Genomic DNA, 25,503 nt, shown 5'->3' with positions numbered 1-25,503 from the left:
CTGGGAGGACTGGCACAGGGTGGGGGACCACCTTGCCAGAGTGGAGGCCCCCTGGGAGGTAGGAGCACCCCTCCTGCCTGGGGAAGACACTGGCCCACGTGGGGTCAGAGGCCACAGCCGCCCACACCACCCTCTTCCCCTAGAGCCGGGTGCTCTGCGACTCCCCTCCCACACATGGTCCCGGGCCACTGAAAGGACGACACGGGGAGCTTTCCTCGAAGAATATTTTAATACATTTTAAAGCTCATAACAACCTTGTATAAAAACCTGCTGAGTCTGCTGGCACACCTGGAGCTGGGGGTTGGGGGCCGGGGGCCTGTGTGGACAGGGCTGGTCTGGACGAGCAGGTTGGGGCAAGAAGGCATCGCTCATCCCAACACAGAAACAGGTCTCCAGCTCCAAAGATTAAACCATCGACCCGGCCCCCACCAGTTCCTTTCCAAATCACGGCCCAGCCAGCCCCGTGCATGTCGAGAGTGGGAGAGGGTGTGTGGAGGTTTGTGCTGCCCCACGTGGGCACCCACAAATGCCGACCCTCTCCTCCCTGGGCAAGTCACAGAGACAACACAGCTCTTTCCTCCACAACAAGGAAAAAGATTTAATTCTACAAATTTACAAACCAAAATACAAAAACAGAACATGGAGCACAAAGTAAGACGAGGAGTTCCGAGTCTCATCGCAGCTCCAGCCGCAGTAGCCGCGCCTGCGGTCCCGGCTGAGTTCGCCCCATGACGGGTCCACTCCGACCTTCAGAACTTGAGGCTGAAGCCGGGGCCCGCAGCGGAGGCCCCCTGGTTCGTGGTGGTAAGGTGGAAGCCCGTCTCCTTCAGGTCGTCGTCGCCCTGGGACGAGTCGGCTACCGTGAGGACCCTGCCCAAGCCAGCCCCACCTGTGGGCACGCCTCACCCGCCAGGCCCCTCACCAGCTGGCTGTAGCCCAGGCCTCCCTCAGGGGGCCTTGGGCTGGTGCCCCGCTTCACACGCTGCTGCTCACTCTTGGCGGGCCACGTGGGGAACATGGAGGGGTCGATGGGCAGGGGGGTCTCGCGGAAATACTCGTGCTTGAGGCCGTCCTCCGCGCTGATCCTCCTCCCGGGGAAGTAGGTCAGGAACCTGGGGGGAGAGGGCCAGAGGCCCAGGAGGCGCTCGTGTGCTCCACTGGGTACCCCAAAGATGGGCTATGTTGGGACGGGGCTCAGGGCATGGGACGCCAGGCACCAGAGCAGTTCTGGAAGGTGGTGAGACAGCAGGTAGGCCTGGGACCGGGAAGCCACCGCTATGGCTCGGGACCTCCCGCCGCCCGGCTGCACTGGGCTCACTTGTTCATGAGGTCGAAGCCCTGGTCTGACAGCAGAGCCCCGAAGCGCTTGCGGAGGTTGTTGTAGGGGTGCTCGCTGAAGGTCATCTTCTTCACTGCTGGGAGCTCACTGTAGCCAGGCCAAATTTTCTCACTGGGGGTCCCCAGATCCTGAAAGACAGAGGTGCTTCAACAGCCATGCCAAGTGGCCCACGGTGTTGGCACCTGTGTCCTGGCAGAGAAGCCACCAGGAGGGTTCTTAGTGGCCCTGGTCCACATCTCAATCCAGCACCTGTGCGCCCCGCAGCCCCATTCCTGCAGCTCCTCTGAAATCCACAGCGCACCTGCAGCAGAGCCCAGACCCACCTTAAACACTTTGTTGATCTGATCGATTTCCGACTTCCCGGGGAACAGAGGCTTCTGAGTCAGCAGCTCCCCGAAGATGCAGCCCACTGACCACATGTCCACAGCTGTGGAGTATTCCTAAGAGGCCAGGAGAGGCGTTCAGGAGGGCCAGGGCCCGCGAAGCTGTGGGAGGCTGTGTGGGGGACAAGGGAGGCTCTCAGATGCCCAGGACTCACCTTGGCACCAAGCAGCAGCTCTGGGGCACGGTACCACAGGGTCACCACGACCGGGGTGTAGGCCTTCAGAGGGGATCCGTACTCCCGTGCCAGCCCGAAGTCACCCACCTGCAATGACAGATGGGCGGCTGTGGGTGGGCCCGCGCAGGTCACCCTGGGGTGGGCCACTCGGAGGGGGGCTCACCTTGAGGATGCCGGCGTGGCTCAGCAGCAGGTTGGACGTCTTGAGGTCACGGTGCAGGATCCAGTTGTCGTGCAGGTGCTTCACCCCCCGCAGCAGCTGGATCATCAGGGTCTTCACCTCCCCTGGGAGGGAGGGAGGGAGGCTCCCATGTGGACCCGGCCGCCCCCAGCCCAGGGCACTCAGGGTGGCCCACTCGCCTCGGCAGCAACAGAGGCTTCTCAGGGCTTTCCCTGCGGATGCAGCTGGCCCTCCCTGCAGCAGTGTCACCGCGGGGGTGACCAGGACACTGCCCCCACTTGTGCGCAGAGAGGCCCCCGGGGCGCGGCTGTACCTGGCAGGAAGGGCTGTTTCATAGTCTCCATGAGGCTCTTGAGGTCGTGCTCCACGTAGTTCATCACGATGTAGATCTTGTCCATGTTGCTGCCCACCACGATCTCCTGCAGGGCACGGCTCTGTGGGTGCTGGGCACCTCCAGGCCCCCGCCCACCCCTGTACCCGGGCGCAGATGCTGAGGGACAGTAAGGACCTCCGGTGCCACCCGGGAGGCAAATGCTTGCTTCTGTGTGGTCTGTGAAGGGCTCCACTAAGCGCAGGGGAGTGTAGGAAGCACCCGGCCCCAGGACAGCACGGGGCCCTGTCGGAAAAGCCTTCCACCGGGGGCCAGGCGTGGTGGGGCCATGCTCACTCTAACGGTGACGATGTTGGGATGCTGGGCCTTGAGGATGGTGTTGATCTCCCTCAGTGACGTGATCGGGAAGCCCTCCTTCTCCTTCTCCATCTTCAGCCGCTTTAGAGCCACAATTTCATCTGGGAAGAAAATATAGACGGCACTGAGAGGCATTCTTAAAATCACGGTACCCAACAGTGGACTCATTCAGTGACGACCGCAGGCAGTGCCCAAAGCGCCAGCATTTCACGGAGGGGGGTCTCGTTCTAGGTGGGGGCACGTGGGCACCAGTAGAACGCCCCAGCTGAGGTCTGGGCAACACCCACGGCTTCCCACTCTCAACACACCACGGACACTCACAGCCACCTACGGCCACCTGGGATCCCAGTGGCCACGCCGACTCATCCACTTCCCCAACAGAGCCGGCCTCACCTGGGATCCCAGTGGCCGACTCCCAACAGAGTTCCCGGCTCACACACCTGCTTGGGCGGGACGCTGGGAACGCAAACCTGCAGACCAGCCCCGGCACAGACCACTCCGCGCTGGGCCTGGGCTCAGTGGGGCAGGCCGCCTGCTACCGCAAGGAAGTGGCAAAGCCCCAGGGCCAGGCTGACCTCTGGCTTCTAGAGGCGCTGAGGGGTCCAACCTCCAGTAGCTGCTCAGGTGAGGCGGGACCTGGTGCAGTCGCAGCTCTCGGGCAGCCAGCCCCTGGCCCACTTCCCCTGCCTTTGTGGGGTGAACCGGGACCCCACCCACCTGTTTTCTTGTCTTTTGCTCTGTAGACCACTCCATAGGTGCCCTCCTCGATCCTGTTCAGGCACTGAAACTCCTCGACGCTCCGGCAGCCCTGGGAAGGAAGCGCCTATGTGAGGTCTCAGTGGCCATGCCAGCTGGAGGGAGGGCGGCTGCCTCCACAGGCACAGCACACCCGGCATGGGGCAGGTGCAGGGCAGAGCCTTGGGACTGGGCTGGAGGTGAGGCCGGGAGCAGCTCAGTTCTTTCAAAGTCTCTTTCCTTGCAAAACCATCTGACACTTTATTATCAAACAAAACCAGTGTGAACAAAAGGCCATCCCAGCCAGCTGCAAGGGCTCAGGCTTGTAATTCCAGCACTTTGGGAGGGCAAGGCAGGAGGATTGAGTGAGCCCAGGAGTTCAAGACCAGCCTGGCCAACATAGCAAGACTCTGTTTTCTTTTTTCTTTTTTTTTTTTTTGAGACGGAGTCTCGCTCTGTCACCCAGGCTGGAGTGCAATGGTCAGATCTCGGCTCACTGCAACCTCCACCTTCTGGGTTCAGGCGATTCTCCTGCCTTAGCCTCCCTAGTAGCTGGGATTATAGGTACACACCACCACGCCAGGCTAATTTTTGTATTTTTAGTAGAGACCCGATTTCACCATATTGGCCAGGCTGGTCTTGAACTCCTGACCTCTGATCCACCCACCGCCTCGGCCTCCCAAAGTGCTGGGATTACAGGCGTGAGCCACTGTGCCTGGCCAAAACTCTTTTCTACAAAATAAAAAAATTAGCCAGGCATGGTGGCTTGCGCCCGTAGTTCCAGCTACTCAGGAGGCTGAGATGGGAGGATTGTTTGAGCCTGGGAGGTGGAGGCTGCAGTGAGCTATGATTAAGCCACTCCACTTCAGCCTGGGTGACAGACACAGACCCAGTCTCCAAAAAAAAGGGCATCCTGAGAGTCTCTCTGTCAAACTGGATGTGTCCCCTGCTTATACCAGGATGACACTGAGGACGGGCACTACCTGCCAGGCGCAGCATGATGCCCCATACCAGGACACCTCTCCCTGAGTGTACCTTGGGGCCAGTGCCCAGGGCCGGATGTCACGTACTCGGGGTGGCCTGTGGCCTGACGCCTACGCTCAGGAGCACTAAGGGGCAGAGGCGCTTACAATGCATAGGGCAGTTGACAGAGACCTCCTGCATGTGCCAGAGAGAACCTCTCCACCCACAGGCACCAAGGAGGGGGCCGAGTCCCTGCCGGTCTCCCAGGCCCCTGAGGCCACTGGCACCTTCTCAGGCTTGTCCCTTCCAAATCGCTCCCAACAATATCCTGCCTTATTGATAGCTGCCTAAGCAAAAGGCTTCTGGCCACACATCTACACTGACTCCCGTAGCCACCCCTCCATCCAGGCCCTGCACAGATGCCGGTAACAAGGCCTTGGTGCCTACATAACCCGCCCACGCAGGGGTCAAGTGGAGGGCACTGGTCTCCAGTGCGGAGGAGGACGCAGCTCGGGCAGCAGTGACAGCACTGCAGCTGCACACCCAGGCTGCCTGCCTTTCAAGCCGCAGAGCAGCCCCGTGGGCACCTCCCTGTCCACCCAGTTCCATCCAGCACCAGAAAGAGGCAGGACCTAGAAGCACGAGGGGCCAGTGGCTGTGCCCGCCCCTCACTTCCCCAGTGGGCCCAGAAGCCCTGTGAGGCGACAGACGCCAACAGGGGGCCAGGCTTCGCTCAGTCCCTGTGGTAACTCCGATTGCCAATGCGGACAGCGGCTCGGGGCGAGGGGAGGGCCTGACCTGCAGGGCCGGCAGGTACTTGGGCAGCTCCTGCTTGAGCTCGATGGGCGACAGGGCGGGGGAGTCGGGCACATAGTCGCCCTCTGTCAGGGCGCTGCTCTGCGGCGTCCCCTCACCCACTTCTTCCTCTGCTTCTTCACTCTCCCCGGAATCTCGGTCGAACCGTGACTCTGGAACTGGAAAAGTTGAACCTAATTACGAAGCTAGAAAGAAGCAAGGATCACGAACCTCCTCCTGCCCCAGGGGCTTCAAGCGCGTGGCAGGGCTGCCCCGTGTCCCGCTGGGAGGTGCTGGTGCTGGGCTCTCACGCCCTGGACACAGGGCACCGAGGCCTAGGAGTGCTGGCAGGCTCAGCTGAGATAGGGCCCGGATGCTGAGCTGGGAGGAGGCGTGCGGTGTCATGTGGGGGATAAGCCCACATCCACGTCCCCCAGGCTGAGGACATAACCTCACTGTCTGCCAGAGGCCAGGCCAGGCCTCTGCTCTGCAGGGACAGGCCCGGAGCCACCATCTGACGGGCCTCCCCCGTGGGGAACTGGGCCTGGGCTTCCCAGCTCCTCGGCCCTGCTGGGCACTCAGGACGCCCTTGCTCAGCACTGTGCCTCGCCGAGGAATGCGGGCCCCACCGGCACAGCCTGGAGCGGCCAACGAATTAGGCGGCCTCCCAGCCCCTGGCATGCCCCACGCCTCGCAGGACCGGCTGTCTTAAGAGAGGGCTGCTGCACTCGGAGACAGACAAGGAAGGGGCTCTGTCTCCAGGGAGGCTCTTACCAACCAAGAGGTGGTTTTCATTTTCTCGTTCTTCATCTTCACTCATTTCTTCCTCACTTACTTCTTCTGCAAGAGAAAGGAGGCATCTGCTCAGACGGGCACCGGGGTGAGTGCTGCCACAGGCAGGATGTGGGCTCCACTTCAGCTAAGCAACAAGTGTTCCCAAGAATGGATATGGAGGCTGGGCGCGGTGGCTCACACCTGTAATCCCAGCACTTTGGGAGGCCGAGGCGGGTGGATCACCTGAGGTCAGGAGTTCGAGACCATCCTGGCCAACGTGGTGAAACCCCGTCTCGACTAAAAATACAAAAATTATCCGGACGTGGTGGCGCACACCTGTAGTCCCAGCTACTTGGGAGGCTGAGGCAGGAGGATCACTTGAACCCAGGAGGCAGAGGTTGCAGTGAGCCGAGATCATGCCACTGCACTCCAGCCTGGACAACAGAGCAAGATTCCGTCTCAAAAAAAACAAACAAAAAGAATCGATGTGGAGGTGTCCCGAGAAAGTCCTAGATAGAAGGGAGTTTCAACTCCCCCGCCTGCCAGCTATTTCTCTGCAGTTTCTAACACTACAGTGAAGTCACAACACCTCACACAGTCATCGCGGTGCCTCACCGGCAGACTGCTCTGACGCCTCCTCAGAGTTGCTGCCGGTCTCTTCCTCCTCCTCTTCCTCTTCCTCCTCCTCCTCCTCTGATTCTTCACTGGTGCTCCCTTCCTCCTCCTCCTCTTCCTCCTCCTCCTCTTCCTCCTCAGAACCTGAGCCTGACTCCGCTGTAGAAAGACAGCAGAGCAGAGGGTGAACCTGGGCCTTCCTGGGCAGCAGTGGTCAAGGCCTCGGCCAGGCGGTTCCAGGTACCTGACGAGGACTCGGCCGAGCTGGTCTTCCTCTCGCTGTCGCTGATGTCCTGTAAGTCGGACAGCAGGTCTCTTTCTTCCATTTTCTCTTCTTTTACTTATGAAATAAACCGTTAAAGGTGAATTTGGGGAAATGTTTTTAAACGAACAAGCTACCACCACCCCAAAACTAGTGCCTTTCACATAATGATTAACTTTGCTTGGTATGAAACCAGCTCATCCACAGATGCTGGAAGCCACTTCTCTAACGGGGCCAGTGGCGAATGTCCCAGCGGATAAACACACGTCCTGTGTCCTGGCCGCACACAGGCACTCACAGTCCCTCTCACGACACGAGAGGACTTCAGCCAGCACATCTCTCACTTTCTTCTGAAGCAGTTACTTAGCTGGGCTTTAAATGAATCTTACACCTTACGCCAAACATCCCCCAGGAAAGACTCACACTGTGCAGGCTTCTGCGCAGGCGCCGGCCTGGCCTCACCTGGCTTCCGGCTGTCTCCCAACTCGAACCGCTCCCGCGGCGGCCGAGGCGGGCTGCGACTCCAGTGGCTGGCTTTCACTTTGTCGCTGTAGTCCTCTCTCATCGTTCGGTGATGTGCAGACACTGGCGCGCAGGGCAGAGAGGGAGACGGCACTAGCAACGCTGCCTTCCTCAAAAGGCCCCCACTCGGCACAGCTGCCTCATCTCCCACACCCGCTCCTGGCAGACACACCCACAGCGTGCACAGGGCGCTGACAGCATCGGGGTCAGAGGCCAGGAAGCCCAGGGAGAAAAAGCTCCAACCTGGAGGCCGTGAGCCCGAGGACCCAGGTGGACCTTCTAGACTAATCTTCACTGGTCAAAAAGGAAGGGGCGGGAGAAGATTCTGGAAAGATGGGGTAGGAAGCACTGGGAATCAGTCTCCCCACCTAGACAACAATTGCATCACAGGATCAGTCCTGTGCAACTACGGAGGTGCTCTGGAGTCTATTGAAGGTTTGCAACTTCAGGGGAAATCTTGGAGAGTAAATTGTGATTCATTAATCAACGTCACCGCTTCACACATTAGTGCCTCCCACTTCATTCCCCGCTGTGGCAGGCAGCAGCCTGCACGCAGCTCGCCGGACCCAGGTGGGCAGACGGACCCAGGTGGGCAGACGGATACACACACCCGAGGTCAGTGTGATGACTGCGTGTCCCACCCCAGAGGCATGAAGAGGCAGCAGCCACGGCCACCCCTAAGCTGAAGGTACTTCCATGGCATGAGCACCACGTCCCCCTTTGCCCCCTTCATTTCTCCGTTTTCCCCCTTTAGGAGGCAGACACTTCAGGCCAAGAACATTAAAAACAACTGTATTGGCCGGGCACAGTGGCTTATGCCTGTAATCCTAGCACTTTGGGAGGCCAAGGCGGGCGGATCACGAGGTCAGGAGATCGAGACCATCCTGGCTAACACAGTGAAACCCCGACTCTACTAAAAATACAAAAAATTAGCCGGGCGTGGTGGCGGGCACCTGTAGTCCCAGCTACTCGGGAGGCTGAGGCAGGAGAATGGTGTGAACCTGGGAGGTGGAGTTTGAAGTGAGCCGAGATCGCGCCACTGCACTCCAGCCTGGGTGACAGAGTGAGACTTCGTCTCAAAAAATAAAAAAATAAAATAAAAATAAATACATAAATAAATAAAAACAACTGTATTGATGGGAACGTTAAAAAGTGGCTGCACATGACCAGGGAAAGGCTCAGGCTCAGAAAAGACCCGTGAAGACCCCGAGTTTCCACAACAGGCCGACCCCACAGCCACAGCCCAGCACAACTGAAACAACAAGTGCACACCCTTGAGTAGGGACCAGGAAGAGTCACATCATGAGATTCAAATGTCCATTTTTTTGACTAAGAGAAACACAAGAGAAACAAAGAAACAGGACAGTATGTCCCATTCAGAGGGAAAAAAAAGCCAACAGACACGGTTCCTGAAAATCACCTGACGGTAGATGTCCCAGACGAAGACTTTAGGGAACTGTCTTACCCTTCAGTTCCTCAGAGAACGAAAGGAAGATGTGGAGAAAGTCAAGAAAATGACACGTGAACATGACGGAAATATCAACAGAGACAGAAGATCCAACAAGAAACCAGAGAGAAATTCCAGAGCTAATAAGTACATGCTCACAATAGACACTAAAAAGTAAATATTCACAACAGAAACTCACAGGCAGATGTGAGCAGGCAGAAGAAATAATCGGTGAGCCTGAAGACACAACAATAAAATCACATCGTCTGAGGAAAAGAAAGCAGAAGAGACTGAAGAAAAGTGAGCAGTGCTGAGCAGCCTCGGGGACCCCAACAGATCTGTGGGGAGCCCAGGAGGGAGGAGAGGAGCAGAGAGGGTATCTGAAGAATTCCTTAAACCCCCACATTGGATGAAAACCATGAATATAAACATTAGAGAGGCTCAATGAGCTCCAGGTAGAATGAAATCAAGAGACCCACAGGAAAACCCATTATTAAACGGTTGAAAGCCAAAGGCAAAGAGAATCTTCAAAGCATCCAAGGGATCCTCAATCAGGTCATCAGATTAAAGCATCCAAGGGATCCTCAATAAGATCATCAGATTAAAGCATCCAAGGGATCCTCAATCAGGTCATCAGATTAAAGCATCCAAAGGATCCTCAATCAGGTCATCGGATTACAGCATCCAAGGGATCCTCAATCAGATCATCAGATTAAAGCATCCAAGGGATCCTCAATCAGGTCATCAGATTAAAGCATCCAAGGGATCCTCAATCAGATCATCAGATTAAAGTATCCAAGGGATCCTCAATAAGATCATCAGATTTCTCATCAGAAACTTTGGAGGCCAGAAGACAATGTGCTGAAATATTCCAAGTGAAAAGGAAAAACTGTCAGCTAGGCATGAGGGTTCCTTGAGCCCAGGAATTCAAGACCAGCCTGTAATACAGGGACACCTTGTTTCTACTGAAAAATGAGCCGGGTGTGGCGGGACACGCTACGCCTGTAGGTCCCAGCTACGCGGGAGGCTGAGGTGGGAAGATTACTTGTGCCCAGGAGTTCAAGGTTGCAGTGAGCTATGATCGCTCCACTGGACTCCAGCCTGGGCAACAGAACAAGACTCTGTCTCAAAACAACAACAACAAAATTGTCAACCAAGAACCACGTATCCAGCAAACTTTCCTTCAAAGGTGAGAGAGAAATGAGGATATTCCCAGATAAACAAAAGCAGAGGGAGTTCTAATTACTACTAGACCTAGACCTGCCTTGAAGAATAAGCTCCAGGGAGTTGTGTGGGGTGTGAGGAAAAGGACGCCAGACAGAAACCGGAAGCTGGGTGAAGAAATAAAGATCTCCATTAAGGCGAGGACGTGGGTGACTATAAAAGCTCGTATTGGCCAGGCGCGTTGGCTCACGCCTGTAATCGCAGCACTTTGGGAGGCCGAGGCGGGTGGATCACGAGACCAGGAGATCGAGACCATTCTGGCTGACATGGTGAAACCCTGTCTCTACTAAAAATATTTAAAAATTAGCTGAACATAGTGGCGGGTTCCTGTAATCCCTGCTACTCGGGAGGCTGAGGTTGCAGTGAGCCGAGATCGCGCCACCGCACTCCAGCCCGGGGGACAAGAGCAAAACTCTGTCTCCAAAAAGAAAAGAAAAAAAAAAAAAGGCAGGGGCGAAAAGCAAGCGCAGGAACCAAGCACCCGCCTGTGAAAGCAAGTGCCCAACACCAGGGGGCAGCAGCAGACACGCGTCCGTCCCGCCGAGCACAGCTGCCCACCGCGCCGCCTACCTTCCCTGCGGGCCTCTCGCTCCTTGCGCCGCTCCTCCGCCCGCCGCTCGCGCTCCTTCTGCTCCCGCTGCTCCTTCTGCTGCTCCCGCATCTTGCGCTCCCGCTCCCGCTTCCTTTCTAACTGCTCCAAGCGGTCCCTGCAGGAGGCACACGCCATCATTCCCCCTAAACAGAAAGCTTGCTTATCGCGTTTTTGTCCAAATTTGTAAACTGGTCTTCTATGTAGTTCAATCCATGAAGTTTTTTTTTCTTTATTTTTTTATTTTATTTTTTTGAGACGGAGTCTCTATCTGTCCCCCAGGCTGGAGTGCAGTGGCATGATATCGGCTCACTGCAACCTCTGCCTCCAGGGTTCGAGCGATTCTCCTGCCTCAGCCTCTGAAGTAGCTGGGACTACAGGCGTGCGCCACCACTCCCAGCTAATTTTTGTATTTTTAGTAGAGACGAGGGTTTCACCATGTTGGCCAGGATGGTCTCAATCTCCTGACCTCGTGATCCGCCTGCCTCGGCTTTTCAAAGTGCTGGGATTACAGGCGTGAGCCACCGTGCCCGGCCACATTGTTTTCATTTTTATTTAGTTCAAGATATTTTCTGTTTTCCTTATAATTATTTCTATGAGCCATGAATTTTTCAGAATTGTGTTGTTAAATTTTCTAACATTTGAAGATTTCCCCAGGTTTCTTTCTGTTGTTAATTTCTAATTTAATTCTTTTGTAGTGCAATGGCGCAATCTCGGCTCACTGCAACCTCTGCCCCCCAGGTTCAAGCGATTCTCCTGCCTCAGCCTCCCGAGTAGCTGGGGTTACAGACGCCCGCCAGCACGCTTGGCTAATTTTTGTATTTTTAGTAGAGACAGGGTTTTACTATGTTGGCCAGGCTGGTCTCGAACTCCTGACCTCAGATCATTTGCCCACCTCGGCCTCCCAAAGTGCTGGGTTTACAGGCCCGAGCCACCGTGCCTGGCTGCCATTTCCAATTCTAATTAATAAATGATCCATTTATTTCCATTCGATCAGTGTTTGCTTCATGGATTCTGGGCTCTGTGGTTAGATGCATTCACATGTATCATTGCTGTGTCTTCCTGCTGTATTGGCCTTTTTGTGGCTGTAAAGTCCTTGCTCCTTCTTGTTTCTAGCTTTTTTTTTTTTTTTTTTTGAGACAGGGTCTTGGTCTGTCACCCAGGCTGGAGTGCAGTGGCGCAATCTCGGCTCACTGCAACCTCCATCTCATGAGTTCAAGTGATTCTCATACCTGAGCCTCCCGAGTACCTGGGATTACAGGTGTGTGCCACCACACCCAGATGATTTTTGTATTTTTAGTAGAGACGGGGTTTCACCATGTTGGCCAGGCTGGTTTCTAATATTTCTTAACATCTGTTTTGTCTGGTATGAGTACAGCCATTCAAGCTCTCCTGTGAGAGCTGATGTTTGTAGGCTGCGTCTTTTCCCGTTCTCTAGCAGACAGCATACAGTTAGATCTTGTTTTTCTATCTGATAATCTGCCCCGTCTGTTTGGGGCACAGAGACCTTTCACATGTCATAGAATTACATGTACAGTTGGATTTACTCTTCTCGCTTTGTTCTGTGTCCTTTTTATTCTTCCCTTTTTGATTTTAAATTACATATGTTTAGCATACCATTTTAATTTGTTATTTGTACTTTTTAAAAAGTTGTTTCTAAGTGGTTGCTCTAGGGATCACAATATTCCTCACAATACTAGCTCAATTCCAGTAAAATTTAAAACTGTTATAATACAGCTTCATTCCCTCTTCTTTGTGCAGTCCATGTATGTTCTATACCACGACAACACAGTGTAATTATTTTATACAGTCGTAGTTCCAGTAAAACCTAAGATGTGAGGAGAGATATTTATAGGATATTGACGTCAACCTACACTTGCTATCTGCAGTGCCTGTCCTGCCTTTCTGAGGATTCAAGTTACTATCTGGTGTCATTTCCATTCAACTTGAAGGCTTTCCTTTAGTATTTCCTTTAAGGCAGGTCTCGCCAACAATGAATCCCACCAGTCTCTGCTTCTCAGGGAATGTCTTTCATTCCCTTTCACTTGTGTAGAACGGTTTTGATTCCTGGCTGACGGTTCTTCTCTTTGAGCAGCTTGAGTATGCCACTCCACTGCCTTCTGGCCTCCATTGTTTCTAAGAAATCAGTGGCTGGCGGTATTGAAGCTCCCCTTTCATGGGATGGGTCATTCTTCTCTGATGCCTTTCAACATTCTCTCTTTGACCTTTGCCAGTTTGACTATGATGTGATTTTGTATTTATTCTAGTTCAAACGTCCTGTGCTCTTGAATGTGCAGATTTTTTTTAAATTAAAATTTGGGAAGTTTTTAACCATTATTGTAAAAAATATCTTTCCTCTCTCCTGGAACCCCCATTCGACGTGTTTTGGTACAGCAGATGTTGTACCACGGGTTTCTGAGGCACTGTTCATTTTTCTTGTTTTTTTCTCTCTGTTCTTCAGGATGGATAATTTCTACTGCTCCATCCACAAGTTGTTTCCAAGCCTTTACTAAATTCAACATCTGGACACTCAGACAGTTTCTACTGATGATGTTCTTCCTCAATACAGGTCACACTGTCATACTTCTTTGTATTTTAGATAATACATTTGTAGCAATTCTGGATTCTAAGTTTTCCCTTTCGTTGTTACCACCGAGGCCTGTCTGGTTGTCCGTGAAATTCATCTCCCTCACAGCTCGTGGCCACGCCGTTCTTTCCCACATGCCTATTTTAATTTTCAGCCTTGGCTTCCTAGGGGTCACCACCGTGTCTGCACAGCTTAGCAATTAGCCAGCACTGGAAAGAGGCTGGACTCAGATACCTCGAGCCACAGTAAGGCTTCCTTGGCCCACGGATGTGTGTGGACAGGGAGCACATTGAACGTTCAGGCTTCATTCGCATCTGCGGCGGCTTCTATTTTCTGCTAGGTCCTTGCACACAGCTGCATCCTCAGGGCTGGTCAGAAGTGGGTGGCGGCTCGAGCTCTCTCCAGTCTCTGCTGCACGTCTTTGGCTAGATCACAGCTGTTCCCAACCACACTGTACTTCATTCTAGCAGACCTCTTGGCCTTTTCTTCCCTCCACTGAGGATGCTGGTGGGCAAGGCCACCACCCACTGCTGTAAACAGAGTAACCCCTTCCAAGGCAGCAAGGAAACTGCAGGTCCTGCAGCTGCCCTGGCCCAGCGGAACCTCCGCGCTTCCAAAGCGCAGAGTGGAAGCAGTAAAGGGAGCAGCTCTCAGGCCAGAAGGTCAGATTCTTACTGCTTTTACCCACAGCTCAGCAGTTTTCCAAGCATCAGTGCTTCTCAGATTATCCTTATCAGTTTCCTTCTTGTCAGAGACAAGGTCTCCCTACGTTGCCCAGGCTGGCCTCATGCGGTCCTCTGGCCTTAGCCTCCCAAGTAGCATATGCTACCACACCCAGTTCTGGATTGGCTGATCTGAATCGGCCCTACCCAGAAGTCTGCCCCCAACACTTTTTGCTCCTTCACTCTTCTGTCTTTACCTTCTGGGAAATCAATATGACAGCCCAAATTTCATCTACCAACCTCCACTTCTATCCCAAGCTCTACTCTCGTGGGACAAGGCACACTCGGTGTCTGGCACAGGGCATGGCATACATGAATGTTTCACACACTAACAGGAACTAGGCCAACTGAAACCTTGCTCACTCCACAGCAGTCTCGGACCTTGACCCCTGGGCCTCAGTGTCTCCCACACCCTTAGGCATCAACAAGAACCAGCGCCCTCTCATCATCTTTACATGCTGTGCACCCAGCCCTGGCTGCTGGCAAACATCGCTGCACACGCCCTTCCACTTCAGACTCCTCTGTTCCTGGAGCAGCTCGAAAGCTTTCTGTGGACTCGCTCTGAAGGCAGAGATGGGCCTGCTCGCACCTGGCCTATAGCCTTTTTCCTGGTTCACAGAACAGATCTGGGGCTACACCGATGTTCTTTCTTGGGAATCTGGCTTATAAAGGGGAATGAATATACAGACTAATGGCCAGGAGTCCTAGGAGTCCAGTGTCCCGATTTCCAGACTGTTTCAAGGTTTTTGGGATCTCCCTTCTTCTTTTTTTTGAGACACAGTCTCACTCTGTCAACGAGGCTGGAGTGCAGCCTTGACCTCCCAGGCTCAAGGGATCATCCCACCTCAGCCTCCTAAAGTGCTAGGATTACAGGCATGAGCTACTGCGCCCGGCGGGACGTGCAGATTTCTGATCCCTTCATTGTCTTCCATCAATCAAATCACGCCCGTTCTTACTTCCAGAAGCAGTAAAAACTCACTCCCTCAGGACAGTTCTCTTGGTCAGCCTCATCCAGTGTTCACTGTGCTGTTTCCATGTCTAACACTTCTGAACCAAATGTGACTTTTTTTTTTTTTTTTTTTGAGATGGAGTCTCGCTCTGTCGCCCAGGCTGGAGTGCAGTGGTGCAATCTCGGCTCACTGCAAGCTCCAGCTCCCGGGTTCACGCCATTCTCCTGCCTCAGCCTCCTGAGTAGCTGGGACTACAGGTGCCCGCCACCATGCCTGGCTAATTTTTTGTATTTTTTTTTTAGTAGAGACTGGGTTTCACCATGCTAGCCAGGATGGTCTCCATCTCCTCACCTCGTGATCCGCCCATCTCGGCCTCCCAAAGTGCTGGGATTACAGGCGTGAGCCACCACACCTGGCTCAAATGTGACTTCTATTGCCAAATTCTTCTTCATTCTTATGATGGTACACACCACCACAGCCCTTTCATAAAGTCCTCAACTGACCCAGCCCACTCACCTTTCTCTCCTGGAATGCTCCCTTGCCATTTCCCTTCTCTTCTGTCTTTCCCATTCCCGGCGAGCTTTATCCTGTTCTTCTCGATGTCGTTTCCGACGTTCGTGCTCTCTTTCTTTTTCTTTTACTCTAGCATGCTTCCCTAATAAGAAATAAAGTGTCATGCAAAGAAACCTCACTTCAAAAATTTCACATTAAGCCGGGCATGGTGGCTCACGCCTGTAATCCCAGCACTTTGGGAGGCTGAGGCGGGCAGATCACCAGAGGTCAGGAGTTCAAGACCATCCTGGCCAACATGGTGAAACCCCGTCTCTACTAAAAATACAAAAATTAGCTGGGCGTGGTGGCAGGCACCTGTAATCCCAGCTACTAAGCGAGGCTGAGGCAGAAGAATTGCTTGAACCCGGGAGGCAGAGGTTGCAGTGAGCCGATCATGCCACTGCACTCCAGCCTGGGCAAAAAAAAAAAAAAACCAAACAAAAAAACCCCACATGAAAATGAAATTAAGGCCGGGCACGGTGGCTCACGCCTGTAATCCCAGCACTCTGGGAGGCCGAGGCGGGCAGATAACGAGGTCAGGAGATCGAGACCATCCTGGCTAACATGGTGAAACCCCATCTCTACTAAAAATACAAAAAATTAGCCGGGTGTGGTGGCAGGCACCTGTAGTCCAAGCTACTCAGGAGGCTGAGGCAGGAGAATGGCGTGAACCCGGGAGACGGAATTTGCAGTGAGCCGAGATCTTGCCACTGCACTCCAGCCTGGGCGACAAGCGAGACTCCAGTCTCCAAAAAAAAAAAAAAAAAAGAAATTAAATCAAGAACACTAAATATTTAAATAAATATTTAAATAATGATGTTAACGTTAAGTAATCCTAGTTTTTCTTTTTATTTTTTTTTTGAGACGGAGTCTTGCTCTGTTGCCCAGGCTGGAGTGCAGTGGCGCAATCTCGGCTCACTGCAAGCTCCGCCTCCTGGGTTCACGCCATTCTCCTGCCTCAGCCTCCAGAGTAGCTGGGGCTACAGGCGCCTACCACTACACCCGGCTAATTGTTTGTCTTTTTAGTAGAGACGGGGTTCCACCGTGTTAGCCAGGATGGTCTTGATCTCCTTACCTCGTGATCTGCCCGCCTCGGCCTCCCAAAGTGCGGGTATTACAGGCGTGAGCCCCCGCGCCCGGCCTTTTTTTTTTAAAGAGACAGGGTCTCACTATATTGGCCAGGCTGGTCTTGAACTCCTGGGCTCAAGTGATCCTCCATCCTTGTCCTCCCAAAGTGCTGGGATTACAGGTGTGGGCCACTGCACCCAGTCGAATAATTATGATTTTATGTTAAATAAAAAACTTTGAAAATAGAAAACTATCTGCACTAAGCGTCTAATTATGAAGAAAGAAGAAAAAAGAAAAACAATTCTGCTATCACAGAAGAGCAGAATTGTAATATTCGTCTTTTAAAAATTTTCTATACTGAATAAACTATAAGTAAAACATTAGTTTTATAATAAAAAATCACTCTTCATAAAGACTACAGAACAAAGCTTTGCTATCCGTGGGCTTCTACACTGTGCAATGAAGCCACATTAATTAATCAAGTGTATTTATAATAAGGAGATTTAAATCAGGCTCCAGGTCCGACTTTCCTAACACCTGTAAGAACCTCCTGATGTTGGTATGAGATCAAACTGCTCAAGCCAAACCCATTCTTTGGACTTGACCAAATACCCATTTTGGGGTGTGTTTTTCTCCTATACTTGTTGAATTAAGGTCATTTTAAATGTAAACAAACTGCTCCCAAACAATATAATGGGGGAGAGAAAACCCCAGAAGAAAAATGGACTAGCCATTCTGAATGACACACGCACGCTTTCAGCTACAGTTTGCTCTCTCTGGTTTTCGGTCTGTGACGCACGCACGCTTTCAGCTAGAGTATTCTCTCTATAGCCCCTCTGATCGGTCTGTGATGCACACACGCTTTCAGCTAGAGTATTCTCTCTATAGCCCCTCTGATCGGTCTGTGATGCACACACGCTTTCAGCTAGAGTATTCTCTCTATAGCCCCTCTGATCGGTCTGTGATGCACACACACTTTCAGCTAGAGTATTCTCTCTATAGCCCTTCTGAATGGTCTGTGACGCACGCATGCTTTCAGCTAGAGTATTCTCTCTATAGCCCTTCTGAATGGTCTGTGACACACGTATGCTTTCAGCTAGAGTGTGCTTTCTCTGGTTTTCAGTGGTGCTCTGGAGAAGGCAGAAGAGTAGGAACAGGAAAGAAACCACACTTAAACATGATGTCAAAGAAAGTAAATGCTTCTGTACCCCCTTCTGCTGAATGGCTACGATGCCTACGTTTCTCTTTTCTCTTTTCATCTTTTCTGTGATGAGCTTTTTCTTTCCGAGACATTTGCTGGGGTGGTTTGATGGCCAAAGAATCATCTTCTTCTCCTCTGAAATAAAACACAACAGCACTGCATCATGCTTGAGAAAGTGCAAAGAAGCATCAGGCTATTATGAGGTTTCTTCAACCCAGAAAAATGCATGATTTAGATAGGAACGAAGCTGAAACATCATTTAAAAAATTACATTAATTCTCCAACTTTAGGCATCTTTTTTTTCTTTTTTCTTCTTTTTTTTAGACGGAGTCTCACCCTGTTGCCTAGGCTGGAGTATAGTGGCGTGATCTCGGCTCACTGCAATCTCCACCTTCCCAGGTTCATGCCATTCTCCTGCCTCAGCCTCCTGAGTAGCTGGGACTACAGGCGCCCGCCACCATGCCCGGCTAATTTTTGTATTTTTAGTAGAGACGGGGTTTTACCATGTTAGCCAGGATGGTCTCGATCTCCTGACCTCGTGATCTGCCCGCCTTGGTCTCCCAAAGTGCTGGGATTACAGGCGTGAGCCACTGCGCCCGGCCTAGGCGTCTCAAGATTCAGATGAAAAATGTAAGAAATCAATGTTTTGTGCAGATGGAACGAAATGCCTCTCAGAGGACCTGCAGGGGGTGAGGGGCAGGTTCACTAGCTTGACTGTGGTGACAGTTTCATGGGCGTGTAAAAATACATCACATCTTATTTATTTTATTTTATGTATTCATTTTTATTATTTATTTATTTTTTGAGATGGAGTCTCTCTCTGTCGCCCAGGATGGAGGGCAGTGGCGAGATCTCGGCTCATTGCAAGCTCCACCTCCTGGGTTCACGCCATTCTCCTGCCTCAGCCTCCCGAGTAGCTGGGATTACAGGCGGCTGCCATCATGCCCGGCTAATTTTTTTTGTATTTTTAGTAGAGACAGAGTTTCACCATGTTAGCCAGGATGGTCTCCATCTCTTGACCTCGTGATCTGCCTGCCTCAGCCTCCCAAAGTGCTGAGATTACAGGTGTGAGCCACCATGCCCGGCCTGTATTTATTTTTTTGAGACAGAGTCTTGCTCTGTTGCCCAGGCTGGAATGCAGTGGCAAAATCTCAGCTCACTGCAACCTCTCCTTCCCATCCCAGGTTCAAGGAATTCTCCTGCCTCCGCCTTAGGAGTAGCTGGGATTACAGGTGTGCGCCACCACACCCAGCTAATTTTTGTATTTTTAGTAGAGACGGGGTTTCACCATATTGGTCAGGCTGGTCTCAAACTTGTGACCTCATGATCCACCCACCTCGGCCTCCCAAAGTGCTGCGATTACAGGTGTGAGCCACCGCACCCGGCTTTAGTTTTATTTTTTTCAGATAGAATCTTGCTCTTTCCCCCAGGCTAGAGTGCAGAGGCACAATCTTGGCTCATTGCAATCTTTGCCTCCCAGGTTCAAGCAATTCTCCTGCCTCAGCCTCCTGAGTAGCTGGCACTACAGGTGTACACCACCATGCCAGGCTAATTTTTGTGTTTGTAGTAGAGACAGGCTTTCACCATGTTGGCCAGGCTGATCTTGAACTCCTGACCTCAGGTGATCCACCCGCCTCAGCCTCTCAAAATGCTGGGATTACAGGCGCGAGCTACCGCACCCAGCCATTCACATCATATTTAAACAAGGGCAGCTCATTTTATGTTATTTATTCCCCAATAAATCTGTTAAAAGATCCTACAATTTTGGCTGGGTGCAGTGGCTCACGCCAGTAATCCCAGCACTTTGGGAGGCTGAGGCAGGCAGATCACCTGAGGTTAGGAGTTCAAGACCAGTGTGACCACATAGTGAAATCCCGTCTCCACTAAAAACACACAGACACACACACACACACAATTACCCGAGCGTGGTGGCACATGCCTGTAATCCCAGCTACTCAGGAGTCTGAGGCAGGAGACTCACTTGAACCCAGGAGCTGGAGGTTGCAGTGAGCCGAGATCATGCCAGTACACTCCAGGCTGGGCGACAGTGTAAGACTCTGTGTCAAAGCAACAACAACAACAACAACAAAACAATCTTCATAATCTCAAAGGGTCATTTAACAGTATCTTGAGCTGATTTCTGTATCACCAAAATTCTGGGAAAATTCACACCTTAAGCTTCTCAGGAAAACCATTCTGCCATAATTTCTGGCTGGGTTTCCTTTAATTACTATTGAATTACCATTTAATTACTATTTAATTGCTATTTAATTGCTATTTAATTGCTAATACCTGATGACGGAGAGGAGCTAGATATGAGAAAAAAACAAACGAGAAACAGTTCACGGCACAGGAAGAAACGTCGGAACACACAGGTCTCAACAAGAACATTTTCTTTTTTTTTCCACACAGGGTCTTGCTCTGTTACCCCAGTCTCATCCATTTCCGTGTCTCTATCTAGGCTCTGAAAACCTTGATGATGAACATGAGGGGCACCTGGCTATGGCAGGAAAACTCACTTGGTTTTTCTCATCTTCTTCTTTTTTTATTTTGTGTACAGACGAGGTCTCCCTATGTTGCCCAGGCTGGTCTTGAACTCCTGGGCTGAAGTGATCTGCCTGCCTCGGCCTCCCAAAGTGCTGGGATTGCAGGTGTGAGCCGCCGCGTCCGGCCAGTATGAACATTTCTCATCAGCGGCCCTCCTCAGGTATCTTTCAGCATTCTACTTTATTTGTGCAAAATCTTTTTTTTTCCTTTTTTTTTTTCTTTTTTTGAGGTGGGGTCTTGCTCTGTCGCCCAGGCTGGGGTGCAGTGGCATGATCTTGTCTCACTGCAAGCTCCGCCTCCTGGGTTCATGCCATTCTCTTGCCTCAGCCTCCTGAGTAGCTGGGACTAAAGGCTCCCGCCACCACGCCCGGCTAATTTTCTGTATTTTTAGTAGAGACGGGGTTTCACTGTGTTAGCCAGGATGGTCTCGATCTCCTGACCTTGTGATCTGCCCGCCTTGGCCTCCCAAAGTGCTGGGATTACAGGCGTGAGCCACCGCGCCTGGCCTTTTTTTCCTTTTAAAACGGGAAAAGGAAAGGAAACGGGAAACGGGAAAAGGAAAGTCTAGCCACCATGTTGGCTAGACTGGTCTCAAACTCCTGACCTCAGCTGATCAGCCCGCCTTGGCCTCCGAAAGTGCTGAGATTACAAGTGTGAGCCACCACACCTGGCCTGTGCAAAATCCTATATAGTAAATTTTATTAATCAGTGTAACACATGGCAAAGTTCTTTACAGGAAGAAGGGGCAAGGGGGAGGAGGGCCACAGACAACACTTGAGAGTCAGTCACAACTGTGACATAAAAACCTCAATAGTTACGCTATGTCACAGTAACCCTAGGAAAGAGTAAGCCTCAATAGTTACACCAGCACACCCTGTCACAGTAACCCTAGGAAAGAGTAAACCTCAGTAGTTACAACAGCACACCCTGTCACAGTAACCCTAGGAAAGAGTAAACCTTAACAGTTACAACAGCACACCCTGTCACAGTAACCCTAGGAAAGAGTAAACCTCAATAGTTACAACAGCACGCCCTGTCACAGTAACCCTAGGAAAGAGTAAACCTCAATAGTTACAACAGTACGCCCTGTCACAGTAACCCTAGGAAAGAGTAAACCTTAACAGTTAAAACAGCACACCCTGTCACAGTAACCCTAGGAAAGAGCAAACCTTAATATTTACAATAGCACGCAGTTGTCACAGTAACCCTAGGAAGGGCGGGCCAGGCCAGGGCTGTGTACAGCTCCGTCTTGCACATGTGTGCATCCGCTCACCTGTCTTCCATGGAGTCTTCTCTTCTGTACGGGGAGTTCCTTATGGTGATCTCCATGCGGTGGTCTCTCAGCTCCCCCTCCTCAAGGGAATCCCGCTTGGAATCGCGGTCATCAGACTACGAAGCAAAGACAAAGTTAATCATTTTCTTTATCAATTTTTTTCTTCATAAAGTATTTTTAATGATAATCAAACCTGGGCAACATCCAAGAACAAACTTTCATATATACTCTGAATGAGCCAGTGTTATAAAATATAAAGAAGTTTTGGCCGGGTGCGGTGGCTCACGCTTGTCATCCCAGCAATTTGGGAGGCCCCGGCAGGCGGATCACGAGGTCAAGAGCTCGAGACCACCCTGGACAACACAGTGAAACCCCGTCTCTACTAAAAATACAAAAATTAGCTGGGCATAGTGACAGGAACCGCTTGAACCCGGGAGGCGGACGTTGCAGTGACCCGAGATCACACCACTGCACTCCAGCCTGGGCGACAGAGTTAGACTCCGTCTCAGGGAAACAAACAAACAAACAAACAAACTTCCATTCAACTCTCATCACATTAAAATTACAACTCTCTGTAATCTGAAACCTGAGATGAGAAATTAAAAAACAGCATATATGACAAGGAGCATTAGACTCTATGCCAAGTATGTTAGTTGCTTATATGAGCCAAAAATGAATCTTAAGGCGTATCTTGCAAACCAAATACTTTGTGATGCCTCATATGGTACAGGCATCCCTTGGAGATATTTTGGGTTTGGCTCCAGAACACCACAATAAAGTGAGTCACACAAATTTTTTGGTTTCCCAACGCATATAAAAGTTTGGTTTAGGCCGGGCACGGTGGCTCACGCCTGTAATCCCAGCACTTTGGGAGGCTGAGGCAGGTGAATCACCTGAGGTCAGGAGTTCGAGATCAGCCTGACCAACAAGGTGAAAAGCCCGTCTCTACTAAAAATACAAAAATTAGCCGAGCGTGGTGGCTGGTGCCTGTAGTCCCAGCTTGGGAGGCTGAGACAGAAGAATTGCCTGAACCCAGGAGGCGGAGGTGGCAGTGAACTGAGATCATGCCACTGCACTCCAGCCTGGGCAATGGAGCAAGACTCTGCCTCAAAAACAAACAAAAAAGGCCGGGCGTGGAGGCTCCTGCCTGTTGTAATCCCAGCACTTTGGGAGGCCGAGACAGGTGGATCACAAGGTCAGGAGATTAAGACCATCCTGGCTGACACGGTGAGACCCCATCTCTACTAAAAAATACAAAAAATTAGCTTGGCACGTTGGTGGGCCCCTGTAGTCCCAGCTGCAGGAGAATGGCGTGAACCCAGCCCTGGCGACAGTACGAGACTCCGTCTCAAAAACAAAAAAAAAGCTAACAAAGTGAGCACATGCTACTGGAAAAATGCTCAATGCAGAGTTGCTACAAACCTTTAATTTGGAAAAATTTCAATATCTGTGAAGCATAATAAAGTGAAGTGCAATACAACAAGGTATGCCTGTACTCACAAACATCCCAAATGATGCTGCTAAAGATCTTAGCAAAAGAGGTACTTTGCAAATGCCTCTTACCAAATTACTAAAAAGGTTTCCTAAGTACATTACTATGCAAACCAAGAAAAATGTAAAATATTTATATTAATTTCAAGGCAAGTTCCCACTATATTAAAAATACTTAGAGATACTATTATGAATATACTAATAATGAAATGAGAAAAATTAGTCCAGTTTTGCTAATGACTTAACATTCAAAATATTTTATTCTCCATGTATGCTCAATCTAGACACAGCTTTAGTGTGTTAAATCTGCCTTTAATGTCAACTGAATATTTGAATGTTTTTGTTAATTTTTAGAATAGATTTTGGGCTCACCTGCGACATTTGGAAGTACAAAAGAACTTCACCGAAGAAGCGTTGTTCTAATGGAAAAATGAGGGCAAAGAAATTAAATCTCCTTTAAGAAAACCACTTACTTAAAAAATATGGCTTACATTTTTTAAGCGTTTTATCTCTGCTTTCTCCTCTTGTTCCTTCCTTCGTTTCTTTTCCTGAAGAATTTCATCTAAAGTTTTCACTTTCCAAGAGTCCTTTTCATCACCCATTTGAGTTAAAACACTGCAAAAAGAAAAATAATTCAGCCTGCATCAGGACACAACAAGCTATGGTGCTCTGTTGTTTGTGAACACTTGAACCTAGTCACTTTTGAGGGATTCAGAATAAATCCTCATTAAGAATAAGACGTTGTGCCCGGCGCAGTGGCTCAAGACGGTAACCCTAGCACTTTGGGAGGCCGAGGCGGGTGGATTGCTGGAGCTCAGGAGTTCAAGACCAGCCCGGGCAACATGGTAAAACCTCGTCTCTACAAAAAATACAAAAGTTAGCCCAGTGTGGTGGCGCGTGCCTGTATTCCTAGCTACAGAAAGGAGGCTGCTAGAGGCAAGAGGATCACTTGAATCAGAGAGGTCAAGGCTGCAATGAGCCAAGATTGCGCCACTGCACTCCAGCCTGGATAACAAAGTAAGACTTGGTTAAAAAAAAAAAAAAGGTAAGTTCTAGGCTGAGGCGGGTGGATCACAAGGTCAGGAGGTCAAGACCAGCCTGGCCAACACGGAGAAAAACCTGTCTCTACTAAAAATATAAAACTTAGCTGGGCGTGGTGGCGGGTGCCTGGAATCCCAGCTACTCGGGAGGCTAAGGCAGGAGAATCGCTTGAATCCGAAAGGCGGAGGTTCCAGTGAGCCGAGGTCGCGTCACTGCACTCCAGAAAGACCCTGTCTCAAAAAGAAAAAAGAAAAAAAAAAAAACAACAAGAAGAAGGATAAGTTGTAAGCCAGGCAAGGTGGCGAGCGCCTGTAGTCCCATATACTCTGCCAGCTGAGATGGGAGACCGATTGAGTCCAGGAGTTCCAGGCTGAAGGGCGCTTGTGAACAGCCACTGCACTGCAGCATGGGCGACAAAAAAGAGTGATGGGTTCTGAAAAATGACCGCTTGAAATCAAATCTCGTTTCTGTCATTCTTGTATGGTCTTGGGTAACGTAATTCACCTCAGTTTAGTCTTCTGTACAACCAGAATAACAACACCTACGTGATAGGATCGATCGCGGATTAAAGATCATCCGTTTAAAGGCTCTTAACTCAGGACCTGCCACTCATCAAACACTGCTTTTACTGTCAGAATCTGCTAGGAAGACCACTTGGACTATGGGAAGCCACTAGCACACTGGACAGCTGCACCTTGAGACCGGGGAGACGCTCCGAGATGTGCTCGCGAACAAGGCCACCTGACCCGGGCACTGGGCTATTTCCTCGGGTTCAGCCCTGCACACTTGAGGTTCGGCCTGGCAGACGTTGGCTCCAGACAGCGTTTGGACCCGCCGCCTCCACCACCCAAAGTTCCGTGCGGGATGAGACTGTCCGCGGAAGCGAGGGTGTCGCTCGCCCCTGGGCCCAGGTCCGCCCCGCTCCGAGGCCTGCTCGGAAGAAAGACCTCGATGTGCAGTTCTCGTCGCGCTCCCACACCTGGTCCGCCCAGTCGGAACTCACCCCTACGCCGCCGCCGCTGCCGCCGCCGCCGCCGGTCCCCAACCCAGAGAAGAAACAGCAACCGGCGCGCGCCAGAAGTATCGTCACTTCCTATGTTGGCGCGTAATGATGATATAATAGCCGACCTCCGGCCCAGAACTCAGGACAACGACAGGGGCTCGTTCCGTGTAGCACTTCCTGTGTCTGCGCGGGATGATGACGCATAAAACAGCGCTTGCTCAGGTCCAGAAAGACAGAAGAAACAGCGCCCTGAGCGCACTTCCGACTTCGGCGCGGGCTGGTGACGCTGGAATCGGGACTCCCCGTGAGCGACGCCTACTTTTGGAGCAGTTTGCGCCTGCGCGGAGCGCGTGGCTGGCTTCCGGAATCCGACCG

At 51.3% G+C, this 25,503-nt stretch overlaps 1 protein-coding gene across 19 annotated transcripts; it reads right to left on the bottom strand.

Annotated features, from left to right (window-relative positions):
* Window positions 1-210: 210 nt before the first annotated feature.
* On the bottom strand, window positions 211-25,417 carry LOC129010501 (cyclin-dependent kinase 11B). Of its 19 annotated transcripts, none has more exons than XM_054444813.2 (21): window positions 25,129-25,297; window positions 24,228-24,355; window positions 23,576-23,699; window positions 21,594-21,709; window positions 17,781-17,908; window positions 15,469-15,607; window positions 10,675-10,811; window positions 7,335-7,496; window positions 6,894-6,989; window positions 6,650-6,808; window positions 6,035-6,100; window positions 5,264-5,439; window positions 3,485-3,575; window positions 2,747-2,868; window positions 2,393-2,498; window positions 2,062-2,183; window positions 1,878-1,985; window positions 1,663-1,779; window positions 1,319-1,467; window positions 923-1,112; window positions 211-842 (listed from the first exon to the last, which is right to left on the bottom strand). In XM_054444813.2, exons 3-21 carry the CDS (start codon window positions 23,684-23,686, stop codon window positions 750-752), a joined length of 2,388 nt encoding a protein of 795 aa, XP_054300788.1. In that variant the 5' UTR covers window positions 23,687-23,699; window positions 24,228-24,355; window positions 25,129-25,297; the 3' UTR covers window positions 211-749. The 19 variants fall into 19 exon arrangements, with proteins under 19 accessions (XP_054300788.1, XP_054300772.1, XP_054300826.1 ...); XM_054444797.2 differs by having other exon boundaries at window positions 24,233-24,355; XM_054444851.2 differs by having other exon boundaries at window positions 7,374-7,496; window positions 25,129-25,295.
* Between the last annotated feature and the right edge of the window lie 86 nt (window positions 25,418-25,503).

This window comes from Pongo pygmaeus, chromosome 1, assembly GCF_028885625.2.
Source record: "Pongo pygmaeus isolate AG05252 chromosome 1, NHGRI_mPonPyg2-v2.0_pri, whole genome shotgun sequence".
Lineage (NCBI taxonomy): Eukaryota > Metazoa > Chordata > Mammalia > Primates > Hominidae > Pongo > Pongo pygmaeus.
Note: the sequence above shows the minus strand (reverse complement) of the source record. Positions and strands in the feature narration are given on the sequence as shown.

Excerpts from the sequence above, each read along its gene's own strand:
- LOC129010501 (XM_054444787.2), bottom strand. The coding sequence starts at position 23,686 with ATGGGTGATGAAAAGGACTCTTGGAAAGTGAAAACTTTAGATGAAATT. Across the intron at positions 15,608-17,780 it reads TAGCCATTCAGCAGAAGGGG|GGAAGCATGCTAGAGTAAAA; the intron begins GTACAGAAGCAT and ends ATTTCTTATTAG. Across the intron at positions 1,113-1,318 it reads GGCTTCGACCTCATGAACAA|GTTCCTGACCTACTTCCCCG; the intron begins GTGAGCCCAGTG and ends CTCTCCCCCCAG.